Here is a 15,330-nt window from a genome sequence, read left to right as displayed (position 1 = left end):
TGCTATTTAGAGAGATAATTAATTTTGCATACAACTACATCATAATACACCATAATACTTTATAATACACCATGTTAACATGAGGAAGGGATATAAAAAAATGCATACAAATCATTGCTAACTATAACATTCATCAACAAAATCAAGGTAACAATAACACCAAGCAAATATGAATTTAAAAGATCAGCTTTTACCTATAATATAAAAACGCAATTCATTCAGTATCATTTCGTAGCAATCATTGGAGGGATGAGTTCAACACTTACTAAATATTTCATTTACTACAATCAGGTTTATAAAATAAAAATAAATAATTATTTTTTTGCAAGGATTAATGTCGTTAGTCATTGAAATTTCACAAATTTATATTTACAAAAATTGAAATCAGATTTAGTAATTTAATTATAAAAGAAGAAGGATAAAATTTCAATTAAATTATAAAATGATATTGGCGGGTCGGCCCTCCGGGCCGAGCCTAGTTTTCCACCTCTAACTGTCAGCATTTTATATAAATAATTTTTTTTGCAAGGATTAGTATCGTTAGTCTTTGGAATTTCACAAATTTGTATTTCCAAAATTTGAAATCAGATTTAGTAATTTAATTATAAAAGAAGAAGGATAAAATTTCAATTGAATTATAAATATATATTGGCGGGTCAGCCCGGCCTCTAACTGTCAGCATTTTATATAAATAAATTTTTGTGACAGATGGTCTCCAAATTAAGCTTTTAATTATATTGGACAATTTCCAAAACCATTATTCCTCAAATTAAGCAACGGTTTGATGACAGATGGTCCCCAAATTAAGCTTTTAATTATACTGGACGATTTCCAAAACCATTATTCCTCAAATTAAGCAACAGTCATTAAACCTGAGAACTAATTAATTTCTACGTTGAGTAAACAGTAGATTAGATGCAGCGTTTTGATGATAGATGGTCCCCAATACACCATCGTTCCAAATTCAAATTTAAATTCAAAAAATGACAATGTAGAAAGAAAAGAAACAGAAAGAAATAACCTGTTAAGATTTGTTGACATATAAATTTCCAAAACGATATGCTATCAGTTGTTAGTATGTGTTTTTTGAATTATTCAATGAGTCGGATTATAATTTTTGTTTACTTAGTCTTTGTTTGAGTAAAATCGAACTTGTAAAATTAAACTTTTAAAAGACGAACCAAAACATAATCAAAGATTGGATTAATCATTTGATTATTAACATTTATTGCACAACATGTAACACTACAATTTTTGCTTTTAATACTAATTAACGTCGTTATTGATACTGGAAGATATAACTAATTTTTCAGCAGAGTACTATTTTTTTTCGCTAGAAGTTTTGAATCAATGTTAAAAAAAAAACAGTAGGAGAGTACTGGGATGAAAATTCTGTTGTGGACATGTACTTCTCCCTTTTTAAGTTTAGCTATAATCCTCAAAATGACAACACAAGATACCATTAAGGTTTCATTGAAGCCCAACATAATGATGCAACATATCACATTGGAAGTTCACCACAAGCAACATACTTCATTCTTATAACAGTTTACCTCCAGCACAATATCTATCAAAAAAAACTCCTAGTTCTTCTTTCTATTGTGTGGCGGTTCACATACATCCAGAGGGCAATTTATCTACTAAGTCAGCCATATTACAAAATATCTCCTAATCATATAGCCACATATATCACAACTACACAAATTCATCAAAATAAAACATATTTTTCAAAATACAACATGCTTCAAATTATACTTCATGTGATAGTTCCCACAAGTGCACAACATCCATAACCACATAACAGCCCTATTCTTGCCCATTGCATCCTTCAATGGCCTCTCCTTTGTCATTTTTCTCTCCTGCTATAGCAGCCCTAAAAAGGGTGAGATTTTTAATGTCAATAACCCATGGAATTCTTGAGGTCTTTCCCTCATCAACTCGGATTCTTCTCTGCCTAAGTGCCTAAGAAAATATTGGCAACATATGAACAGAAGAAAAGATATAAAGCTTCCCTAATGACATTATAACAGTTAATAAACAAACATATATGCATCATTCTCTTCTCATTACACCTCCATGAGCCTCTCTTGCTCAAAGTAGGACATCTCTTAAGAGGTGTTCCTCATCTCTTTACCTGGCGAAGGACGTATAAGTACTTTGCGCAGCATATCTTCATTCTCTTAGCTGATCTTATACTTTTCTCATATCAGCTTTTAGAGATGCACACCTGGCAGCCAATCTCAAAGCATAGCAATCAACTATTATTGCTACATCAGTCATTTCTACATTAGGAGACATACATTCACTGTTAATGCCTTAATAGGTACCAATCACATATTTTTATATGCAGAAATTAAGAATAAACAAAGGTCATTACCATATCAACAATTCACCATATTCATACATGTATGTAATAAGTACTGGAAAAAAAAAACACTTCATCAAGAACATTTCATTTCTATGCAACAACTCTTCCACGGTTTCAAAGGCTCTCTCTATAGCCTTCTTTCAGACCCACTCCAGTTTTATGATTCCAAGATTGAATACCCAACCTACAGCCTATTCTTGCACTTAAGTTAAAGAGGTTCTAGTTTTCCTTCAAAAGAAAAAGAAGCGGAGTTCAACAGCGTTCATCAATATACCAAATTAGATAGGAAATGTACATCACATTTTATCATCAATATACCTATTAAAAAAAAAAATCGAATAAAAAACATAATACAGAAGTAAAAAATAAAAAATGTTTCTTTAAAAAAAACATACCCCTAAAACATTTTATCCTTCCCAGTTGAACTATTATGATGTTATGAGGAGTGTCGTTGTTTGCCAAAAAAGATTGCATCTCATCCACATAATGCTCCCACAAAGTGCACTTCAGCTTGTGACCTCTATATATGAGTTGCAGCAAGTAAAACATTATACACGAAATATATAATATATAAGGTAATAGACGACAACAATTTTTTTTTTACTCTAACATTTTAAATACCTCAGGTTGTCAAGCTCCAACAACACCATTTTTGTCTTCCTACCAGACACCACACTTTCACAAACTTCACCAATTCCTGAGATTAAACCAATGACGTCTACAAAAAAAAAAGGGCAGCAAAGAGTTTGTAAAAAAAATGGAAAAATAAAAGAATGAGAAACAGTGAGGAAAAATATATTACCCACTCCAATGAGTAAAGATTTACCTCTTGTGCTGTCGAACCACCCTTAGCGCCTTATAGGTCCAGTGGTCCTTCTGTACAGAAAATATTCATACATTGAAAATCAATGCATAGAGATCATAACACAGATACAAAATGGATAAGTTCTCCATAGTATAAAGGGAATCAGCTGGTATTTCAGAATGTGAAACTACACCAATAATAGATAGGCATAAAACACTGCCCTTAAGGTAACAACATCATGATAATTCATGACTAATACTGCAATGAAAAAGTAAAGAACTAAATGTATGTTATCGATTTGAAGGCCATGCTGATGTTGTGCTACATATCCCTGGAGACTTGTGAATTGCACTGCCACTGCCTTCAGAAACAGAGGAACAGGAAACAGTAGTAGATTGTTTATTCTCCATACAACACTCCTCTGATTTCACCTCAGCCATATCCTTCAAAACCATCACCAAAACCCAAAATCCTAATCAACAAACCATTGAATATATCTTAAACACAAAAAACAAAAAAAGAAAAGAAAAATTCTCCAGGACCCATCACAGAATAACCATCTAAAACCCTAAAAACCTAGCTCACGTTGCAAAATTTCCAAACTTTCGCAGGGAAACACAAATATAAACATAACCCAGATCTTAAAATCCACTATCAGATAAAAAAATACCGAACCCATCTTTGTCTCCACACCCGAATCGATTCAAATTCAATAGTAACTGATATTAAGCTACTTAAAAAAAAGTACGACAACAGCAACAAAATCGCAACGGAGAAAAAAAAAATTAAAAACGAAGACGAAAAGCAGCAACAAAATAAAAAACGACGAATGATATGAAATGTGGGAAAAAAACAACGACTAAGAACGACGAATGCCAAAAAAATGACGAACAACAGCTCGGAAAAACGCTAAGAACACGAAGAACAGGAGAAAGAAGAAGATGTGAGCAATCTGGAGGAACCACTAAAAAAAATGAGAAGGTGTGTAGGTTTTGTTAAACGTTTAACATTCCAAGGGAGAAAGTAGGTGAAGATTAATTAAGTTGTCAGTTTTTAAATTTTGAAAATAAGATGAGCTGTGTGTTAATTTTTAAAATTTGAAAATAAGATGAGTTGCGTCCCAATAAAGATGAGAACAGATCTGCACCATTGATTTTGGACAGCAAATCGTGGCCATCAATTTTGAGTCCAGATTATAATTTCTTTTTGAATTTTTTTATTCCCTGAATTACCCAAAAAGGAAACTTTTTGAATTGTGGAGTGTGAAAGCAAACACGTGTCAGAAGGAGAAGCAGCCACGTGTCAGAAGTTGCCAAAGAATGGCTTTGTCTTAGAATATAAGATTCTAGTCAAAGTAAATTTTTGAAAAATATTTAAAGGTCAGAGAACATGCCTCTTTTTTTGAGAAAAAATTAGTCTTATTTTTCTTCCAATAACAAAGTTTAATGTATCTATTGTTCCAACAAGGAGGTGGTCAGAGAGGATACCTCCATATTCATAAAAAAAAAAAAATTATATAGGCTTAGGGAAAAAAATAAAGCCTACATAACACATCTATTTTGAAAAGCCTATATATCAACCTCGTTGAATATTTAGTATCATATAACGGTGTTTTTGTTATTTAAAATTGATATATAATATTTTGGTCAAAAATTTTAATTTGTAGAGAAAGATTTATTTTTCATTCTAATTTAAAAATATTTTGAAGAGATTAATTGGTAGTTATAGGCAATGTTATTAGGGAGAGATTATATTTACTACCTCTTTTTCTTACTACCTCTTACTACCAAATTTTAATCGTTGATTTTTGTCAATCTAACAGTTATAATTTATTAGAAATTAATAATTAATTAATAAGTATGATCCAATAAATTACAACTGTTAGATTGACGAAAATCAACGGTTAAGATTTAGTAGTAAGGAGTAGTAAGAAAAAGAAATAGTAACTATAACTTCTCCCATGTTATTAAACCTAAACCAGTCATCGACTCGATAGGGGTATCAGGTCACTGATTCAACTAGCGGATCACTGGTTAAACTACTTAAATCGAATTTATTTAAAGATATAATAAATATATAAGGAAAAAATGTTTCTGCAGTTAATGCAGATAAGTTATCTGCATTTATTCCCAAAACGACGTCGTATTGGTATTAAAATCTTAAAAAATTATAAATATAAAGACTATTATAACCTTGAAGTAAATTAAAATTACAAAAACACCATGATTTCCGCCCCAAAACGACGTCGTATTGGCTTACTACAAATAACTTATCTGCAGTAACTGCAGTGCAGTAACTGCAGTGCCGTAACTGCAGAAAAAAACGAACCCAATATATAAATAAAAATTATATAATAACTAAAATAAAGGGGTTTGATTTTCTCATGTTGCATGAGAATTCAATTCTCATGTTGTGACTCAACTAGTGGTGGGACCCACATTTATTAAAAAAAGAAAATAAAAGTTTTGCACGCAAATCAAAGGGTCACAACATGAGAATTGAATTCTCATGCAACATGAGAAAATGTTTTTCCTAAAATAAATTGAGTTAGTGGTTAACTTGTCACTCCCCACTAGGTGATAGGTTCGAATCCCAAAAGTATAACTGTGATGAATCATTTTGCAACAATTTTTAAAAAGCAGTTCAACCAAAAAATTGATATCAATTTAGCATCGGTTGAACTCATTTTTTGACCGATTCATCGGTTCTTTTCCGAATTGCATGTAAGATCGGTTAATTAATTGAACCAGATCGCTTAGAGGTCCTGGTCCCGATTCAACTGGCCCGGTCGGGCCAATTTTAATAATACTGGTTATATGAGTTGTTCTTATTAATTCTTGTGTTATAATTTCTTAACCCATTCATGTTTGATATATTGCAATTGATATTGTAGCAGGTCTGAGGCCAAACCAAGTCTTTTAATTTTAAAATATATGCTATGTTAAACCTATAATTTAGCATCTAATAGACTAACAAACAAGATTATGCTCGAAAATTTTTATACAAATTTAATCTATTTAAGTTAAATCTGAGCCCAACCCTCTTCATTTACACACTTGTCTTAGCATTTTTTTTTCTTTTTCATATTTGATTTTCTTATTCGTTTTGATTTTTTTTTTTATTTCTGTCATGATCTGCACCTACATTTTCATTTAGCACCGAACACCAGTGAGCAAATACAAAATCATTTAATTAATTATTAACTTTAAGTTTCTCATAATAAAAAATTTGTATAAATTAAAATCATATATGTAAAATATAATATTATAATATTATTAATTAAAATAATAAATTCCTAAAACATGAATCGCGGTTCTTACCTTCTTTGAAATTTTAGCTACAATAAATCACTAGCTCTTCGCTTCCTGAATTTGACTCCCGGCCCTCAGTATATATTATAATTATACATTACATGAGTTGTTTAAATTAAATATACATAATTATGAGTTTTTGTCTAATAAAAAGTATTTAGTTCATATTTAAATTTCTTTATTTCTTTTAAAAAGTATACTATTTTAAAATTTATATCGGGTTAAAAGTGTTATAACTATTTGCTGATCTGACCACTAGGAGTTGTCCTGATCACATATTGTTGAGCCTGATCTAAATGGTGGATTCAACGGGAACTTCTACTTTGATGCGGGATGATATATGCAGGATAAGTTCTCCAATGTCATTGTTGCGTGATTTTGCTGGAACATGAAGGGGTGAATATCTGGAAGGCACTTCGACACTAAAATCAATGTTTATTTAATAAGTTTAAAGCATGTTTGGCTTGTTTTATTTTTAACTTCTCTTTTCCTTAAAAGCAGAAGTTTAGCCAAATGTGTTTTTATAAAAGCTTTTATTACAAGAAGTATTTTTTTATAATGAAGAAAAAAGCTAAAAGCTCTAAAGAGAAGCTTTTTTAGTATGTATGCCAGTTTTTTTTGAAGTCCTCATATTTATTTACAGTTTTACTCTTATTCTGAATTTGTATTTATAAATTTTATCCTTTATCTTAATAATCCATTCTAATAACAAATTATTTTATCTTCCCTTCTTCAAAATCTTCGAAGAACTTTATAAAATCACCAAACAATTTTTAACTTTTTTTTTAACTTTAGGAAGTATGCAAGTTCTCATCAAAGTAATAAGGCTTTACAAAAAAATACAACTATCCATCAACTAATGCAAAATATCAATCTAAAGACAATCCTATGACAATACATCATAGGAGTGTCTAACTCTGAACGTGCCTCCTTCCCTTTGAGGGTCCATCATCGACTAATAAACTACCTGAAATATGTCCCCAAAAGGGGTGAGATACATGTCTCAGTAAACTCTGGGTTCTTGGAGTATTTCTCCATCCAAGAGTTCAATTTCTACATGAAAGGTCAGATAGCATAGCATAGAAAACATCATATAATTCACAACATACATGAGACTTCCAAGAGCTTGTGTTCTTAAGGAAAGTCCATAGGCACCCTTCCAAGAGCTTGTGTCCTCAAGGAAGGTCAATACATACTCTTCCAAAGGCTTGTGTCCCCAAGAAAGGTCCATACATGCTAGTCCAATCGCTTGTGTCCCTAAGGATAATACACTTCTAATGGCTTGTATCCCCAAGGAAGGTACACACATGTAGATGTTCATTGGACAAGAACCATAAATCCATCATCACCATATACATAATGTAACATCCCGGGTGCTGGCGAAGGCGGGGAGTGATCACTGGTGCGAAAGGGCATGTACAAGGAGTGGCTCTTGACAGACTTCCAGCGGGGGGTTACATGAATGAATCGAATCGACACCTAAAAGATAGTGATTCCAAGACTGTGCAGGTATGAAACTTCACATTTTGGGATAGCTTATAAGAATTAATTGGTACTACTATATACAAACAAGATGCATCTACTTTTAGCTCGGAATGGAAGAACTCTATAGTTAAGTGTGCTTAACTTGCAGTAATTCTGGGATGGGTGACCTCCTGGGAAGTTTTTTTGGAAAGTGTGCGAGTGAAGAAAAAGCACACTGAAAAGTCTTGTGTTAGTATGTGGGGATAATCATTGATTCTTGAAGCGGCCGAGCGTTACACATAACTACATTCATCTAATCATATTAAGTATCTACATTCATCCAATCATACACACACATAACCATAATCCCATTGAACTATGTTGGAACAACCAAGAGGGAGTAAAATCTCAAGAAAATAAGGTTTGCCTCTTGTAGACCTTTCTTTTTCAAGTTTCTTCAAGTGCAAGCAATCTCTTCAAAAGTCCTTTCACACAATTAACACTTATTTCAAAGATGTTAATTCAATTAATAACATAAGTCACATAATACAACATCAAGCCAATGTTTGACTATCATCCAAAACATGAGCTTCAAAGACTTACCGTATTCTTGACAAGTCAAGAATTAAGGCATCCACCCATAGATTGGTCCAATGCTTGATCCAATACCAAGTTATCACTTGATTTCCAACTACATCATCAACAAGCATAACCATTACTACCAAACCCTATTTCAAGTCTTAAGACACAAGAAATCCAACACTTTATTCATCCTAAATTTCGAATAATACAAGGTTAGTTCAAGTGATTATTTCAACACTTTTCATCATTAAATTTGACTCCTAAACATCTTTTACAAGGCAACCAAAGTCCATTTCCATTCTCATGACTAAAATCACTAAAAATCATACTCTTCCCATGACTAAATTTTTGAAATGCCTAAGGTGATATATTCATGATTTTCCCTCAACAACACACTTGATTTTTAAGACAATACCATCCATTTTACACAAGGTTCCATCAACATTCCACACCATTACTTGAAGCACAAGAAACTACACTTTTATGACTTGATTTTCAGCCATTACACATAAGTGGTCTAAATGGTTGTTTCAACACTTTTTCACCACTAAATACAATTCCTTAATATATTTTGTGAAGGCACCAAGGTCCATTCATATCATAACATCATCAACCAAACCAAACATTATCAAACTCATACTTTTTTCAAGACCTCAGTTTCGAAATTCACGTAGTCTAAATTCTATGATTGATTCGTCATTATAAATACTCCATAATCATACTTTTTCAAAGGAACTAAGCCTAATTCAAATAACAACACAAGTTGGTCGTTATTCACCTCAAGAACACTAAATTCAAATCCTTAAAATCATTCATGAAAAGTTAAGTTTCTTACCTCTAACTCATAAAGGAAGACTAGTGAAATGGTTCTCCAAGCTTGGAAGCAACAAAAACTCCTATTCTCTTAAAAGCATTCACTTTTTTTTCCTCTCTATTCTCTTCACATGGTTCCATAGGCTCTACACATTTTTATGTGTGTGTAGGAGATAAAATTATCTCCTACAACATAAGAAACATTAATCCTATATATATATATGGTTTAACGGATGTACAGTGACTGCACCTAAGAATTAGTGCAGTCATATAAAATTACGTCATTTTATATTGTAAAAATATTAAATATGGGGAATCATAACCATATAAAAGTGTAAATAAATGTAAAGTATTAAATATGGAAAATCATAATCATACAAAGGTGAAAATAAATATAAAATTTCCATTTTCTACAATTAATTTTGAACGTAAACTCCCTTTATCCCACCCAAAACGACGTAATTTTTAGGTAACTTACAAATATTTATATGCAGTCACATTACAAATCATTTTGATATATATATATATATATATATATATATATATATATATATCACAGGATAGCGTTTGTATGGCATTTTAATAACATAAAAATTTATAGCAAAGTATGTATTTTTTAAATTTTCATAAAATTGAAAACAGTTTAATTTGTATTTTGAAAATATAAAATTTTCTTTGAAAAGATAAAAAGTCAAAAGAGATATAAATAAAAAAAATACTTATATAATTGACATATATTATTATTATTATTTTATTTTTATTTTTTAATTTTTTGATTATTTTTTAATCAATTAATATATTTTTATTGTCAATTGCTGCATTTTTTATTTAAATTTAAATGATTTAATATTAATTTTCTAAATTTAATAAATATCTACTTAATTTGAATATTTGGTGCTAAGGTGGGTGGAGACTTAATTTTATTATCCAAAATTGAATTTATTACATTATATATTTTTTTTCAATATTTTTCTCGTTGGATCCAATGTCTAAGCTTCTTCCTTTTTTTTAATGGAGAAAACAATACAATAATATATCCACAATTAGTTTTAATATATTGATTATATTGTGGTTATGGTGTAAATTTCTTAATTGTCATGGCATGATGTTCTTATTTAATTTTTTTAATGATAAGGGATGAAAGATTAGCACAGAAGGCTAAAAATGTAAAGGGCTTATTAAGTAATAGAAATTTATACAGAGCCAAAATAATTGAAATGAAGATATTGTGAAAATGAATAAAAAATATAAAACGGATGGCACTAGGATGTGCTTATCCACTATTAGCATATCTACAAGTGAGCACTTTTGGTTAAAGATTTGGTTTAAATTTCATAAGAATTTAGATTCAAACTCATTAGCTGATACGAGGACTTTGTTGATGAATGATATATAATTCTTCTCAAAAATTCTTAAAGAGGTTAGAGGTCTTCCTTGACCCTAATATGATACTGATGTCTAATCCTATTTAACAAAATAACCCATTTCCACACATGGGAATGTAATATATATATATATATATATATTTTGTGGGAAGACATAATTTTCATTATGTGCTTCTCTCTCCAATTTGGCTTCTTTGCTTTATAGATATGTGGGTAAAAAATAAATAAGCAATAAAATTTTGCAAAAGATTACGAGAAGAGAGAAGGGGAATTTGTCAAACATTTTCTCTATTTTCCATTCACCATAACGTCTTTTTATCCATATTCAAAATTACAACTTCAAAAGAAAACAAAATTGCAATTAACTTTGGGCTGCATTACCACTACTGTGCTTGAACTATTACAATAAGCCCAACTCATAATCTCCTAAAATATTTGGGCCTGCAAGTATTCTTTTCAGCCCGTATCTCCTCAATTCCACTCTGGGCTTGGCAATTAATATGAGTACTGTAATCATTTTGCATTGAAAAGAAAAACATTTTTCATGATTTATAAGTTTTCAAGTTAATTACTAAGATTATTGTAACCAGAAATAACATTATTTTCATACAAATATATATAGATGACTAATCACCTCATTTACTTAATAAACTTAAATGCCAATAATTAAAAATAAAATATGCTTCTCTATCCCGCATGCATAAGTCTACATCTAATTTAATATTATTTTAAGCTACCTAAACAATGGGACCATCATTTATTGAATATGAAAAAAAAAGTCTCTTATTTACATTATCTCTATCTTTATAATTATTTCTATCCATATCTCTCTCTTTTTTCTTCCTTTTTTTATAAAGGAATAGGTACTCACTCCACTGGAAAGAGCAACCAACTTTTGAATAATGTAGGGGTAAATTTAACAGTTGAAAAAGTTGATCAATATCAAGACATAATAAAATGCTTTTGGAATACCAAAACAACATAATAAAGATGTTGAGCCTCATAATCTAGAACCTCCAATTCATCCAATGTACCCTTCTGAGTCATAATCATATTGAGTTGTTGAAATATGAATATGATCCCAAATTTATAAACTAGTGACAGAGAAAGAGATCAAGTCATCATCAGTCATAGTCCTTGAGTATAAATCTCCTTCACTAACATAAGAAGATGATTCATCTTCACTATCCTTTTCCTTCAGTTCCTCAATCTTTGCCACTGCTTCCTTCCAATCCCACCTACTCTCAACACTCCATTCACAGCAATACATACCAATCCTCAACAGCTTCAGCATCTCACCCTCACCATTCCTTGTCCCTATGATATCTTTATCAAACACCTCACCTGTCCACTCTTCACTTATAACTGAGTTCACCCAAGTTGCCAAATCAGCATTTACACCTCTCCCATGTCTTAGATAATTTGCTGGGAACTTCCCTGTCAACAGTTCCAATATAAGGATCCCCAGACACCAAACATCAGTTTTCTCATTTGGTCTGTCAAATTGGTTCATCTCTGGGGCCTTGTAACCTGCCATGAACTGCTGAGCATGGCTCTTGTTCATCACTGGCACAAGTCCATACTCTGTCAAACGTGGCTCAAATGAATGGTCCAACATGACATTGGAGGATTTTAGATGACCATGAGGTAGGTTTTGTCCTGGGAACTCTCCATAGAGATAAGCTAAGCCCCTTGCTACTCCTCTTATAATTTTCAAACGAGTTGACCAGTTTAGCACAGAACCCTTTCTACCTGCAAATCAATGTAAAAATTGTTAATCTTCAATTTTCTTTAAAACATTAAACTGTACTCAAGTTCAAACTCTTGATTACCATGTCAATGATAATTATTCCAAAAACATAAGCTACTTTTTGTAGATATCTCTAACAAAAGTTGTCAAGATTGATGAATATGATTAATTCGATAATTGATTGAAGCCAAGTAGAGTGTATACCTATAACTATTATATTTGTTACTAATATAAAATAAAATGCTGGCATACCATGTAGATGATCAGCCAAGCTACCATTTTCACCAAAGTCATAAACCAAGAATTTCTCTTCTTTTCTGTAGTAGAATGCAACAAGAGGGAGTAGATTAGGATGTGTCAAACTTCCAAGCCTTTGCATGTGCTCAAAGAACTCATGTTTCCCAAGCCTGTTCATGTACCTAAATCTCTTCACAACTACAGTTGCTCCATTCAAAACCACAGCCTTGAAGGTGGATCCAAAACTGCCACTACCAAGAACATCAGCTGAGGCTCTAAGCATGTCTTGCAAATCAAACCCCCCTCTATCTTTCTTAACAAAGTTCAATACTTCATGATCATCGTTCGTGAAATCACCTGTAAGATCAATGGATTGTGACTCCTTGAAGCCTGCATTGTTGTTGAAATTAACCTCATGGTCCATTATGGGTTGAAGGCTTTGCCTCCTGCGCCAATGGATAAAGAGAAGTGCTACCATTGAAGCCAAGGCAACCACAGCCACCACTACAATGGCAGTTATGAGGATGCGGTGCTTCTCTCCCTTGCGTTGGGAGTTGGGCGCAGAAATGGTGGTATTGAAGTTATTGTTGCAAGGGCTGCTCATAGGTTTTCCACATAGGCCGTTGTTGCCTGTCTTGCACAAGAAAAATTAGATACAACATGCGGCTAAGATAACATCCAACAAGATGAAGAAGAAAAAGAAACAGTATCTACTATCCAATCTATAATGATATCCTCCTCCAGAAGAAAAGAAAAGAAATGCATCTAAGATAACCTTGAGGAGTTTTTGCGCATGAATGGATGATCACTGATGATTTTTACTGTAAAATGCTGATCCATATGCTGGGCCGGCGGGGGAGCTCATGGCGGAGAAAGACCACCAACCACTTTAAGGCATTAGGTGCATGAGTCCTTTCACTTATTTAGTGTGGTGCTCACTTAGTCTATTCTATCAAGACCTTGGCTTCCTATATTTTTAAATACTCGGATCACCACAGGCCAATACACCATTGGCTCTGATACCAATTGTTAGGCTGAAAGGGGGAGCTCATGGCGGAGAGAGACTACCAACCATGGACTAAGTGAGCAACAATATTAAGTGGGCTTAAACACCACAATCAAACCCAAAACATTAAGGCATTAGATGTATGAGTCCTTCCACTTATATAATACTCACTCAGTCTATTCTTAATCAATACGAGACTTAACTCACTCGCATTTGGATTCATCAATATCAGCATATACATGCATTCAATACTAGTAAGTACTAACTTTTTCTGTGTCAGCAAGTTATGCCTCTCTTTTTTATTTCATTATCCTAATTATCCTCTGAGACTTTTATTCCATTACCTTTATTATCCTTCAGTATCCCCACGAACTAACCGGGAAAGGGTATGAAACTAATCTTGAGTCATGAAAATTATCCTGCTTTAACCCAAAGGTCTTCTCAAGCATTCAAATCCCTACTTTTTGGGTTAGGAGGAAATTGTGCCTACAAAGCTTGGTGTGTGTGTATCAATTTCTTGTTTGAAAAATCTCATAGAATATTACATCAACTAGAAACAAAATATCTATTATACTTATATTTATCTTGCCCTAAATAAAATAAAAAGGGTCACTCATAACAAAATGAAATTGAGGATCAAACAAACAGAAACGATTTCAAGATTATTATACTTACCAGCAAATGAGCTAGGATCCTGGTTGCTTAAGCCTTGTGGTATTGGACCCTCCAATTGGTTGTTGGATAAATTAAACACTCTGAAATCATTTTGTTGAAATTCTGGTATGTTACCTCCAAAACTATTCCCGTGTAAGTCCAAATCCAAAACTCCAGACAAATCAGCAAGCGACTTTGGAATATGACCTGTGAACCCATTTTCGGCCAAGAATACCCTTTTAAGACTATTCATGCCCACAAAAGCATCATCCGGAATTTCACCAGAGAATTTGTTATTGGACAGGAACAATGCCCTTAACTTCACAAGCTTCTTGAATTCAGGCATTGAACCTTCAAAACTATTGTTCATCACACTAAAACTTAACAAATTTGACAATTCCAACAAGGTTTCTACGTCAACCTTCCCACTTAGTCCCATATTCTCTAGTCTCAACCCATGAAATATCTGGTTTTTGCATAACAAACCATTCCAGTTGCACAAATTTAAGTCTGTGCCCCAGTTGTCTAAAGCAGTGTCATTGGACAAGAAGCTTTTGAACCTCATCAAAATTTGACCATTTGTGTCATCACCCAATGATGGCACAAAACAAATGGCCAACATAAACAGCATGAGAAGGCAGCAATAGTATGCTCTTTTATGAGCCATTATCAATTATGGAATTTTGGCTGATGAGGAATGAAATAGAAAGAATGAAACATAAAGAAAAGAGGAGAACTATTGAGAGTTGAAAGGGATTGTGCATAGGAAATTAAGATTAAATGGTTTAAGGGGTGACATTGACAAAGTCCTAGTTGCAAAAGATGAGCTGGTTAAGGCCGGCCATGCATGAGTATTGAATTGGACCTCATTTTCGATGGCACTTTTGTTTCATAGTGCATAACTGTATATTATATCTTTGGGCTGGTTATAAGCTGTGTTTTTTTTTTCTTGTTG

The 15,330-nt window shown here is 32.5% G+C and overlaps 1 protein-coding gene across 1 annotated transcript; it reads right to left on the bottom strand.

The window, feature by feature from the left end:
• Nucleotides 1-1,806: 1,806 nt before the first annotated feature.
• Nucleotides 1,807-15,042, bottom strand: LOC133306254 (pollen receptor-like kinase 5). The gene is made up of 8 exons (XM_061506549.1): nt 14,397-15,042; nt 12,731-13,345; nt 11,824-12,480; nt 3,499-3,645; nt 2,990-3,086; nt 2,764-2,888; nt 2,197-2,282; nt 1,807-1,962 (listed from the first exon to the last, which is right to left on the bottom strand). Exons 1-8 carry the CDS (start codon nt 15,040-15,042, stop codon nt 1,807-1,809), a joined length of 2,529 nt encoding a protein of 842 aa, XP_061362533.1.
• Between the last annotated feature and the right edge of the window lie 288 nt (nt 15,043-15,330).

This window comes from Gastrolobium bilobum, unplaced genomic scaffold (genome assembly GCF_033153095.1).
Source record: "Gastrolobium bilobum isolate Gb01-03AN ecotype WA unplaced genomic scaffold, APGP_CSIRO_Gbil_v1 utg382, whole genome shotgun sequence".
In the NCBI taxonomy this organism is placed as follows: domain Eukaryota; kingdom Viridiplantae; phylum Streptophyta; class Magnoliopsida; order Fabales; family Fabaceae; genus Gastrolobium; species Gastrolobium bilobum.
Note: the sequence above shows the minus strand (reverse complement) of the source record. Positions and strands in the feature narration are given on the sequence as shown.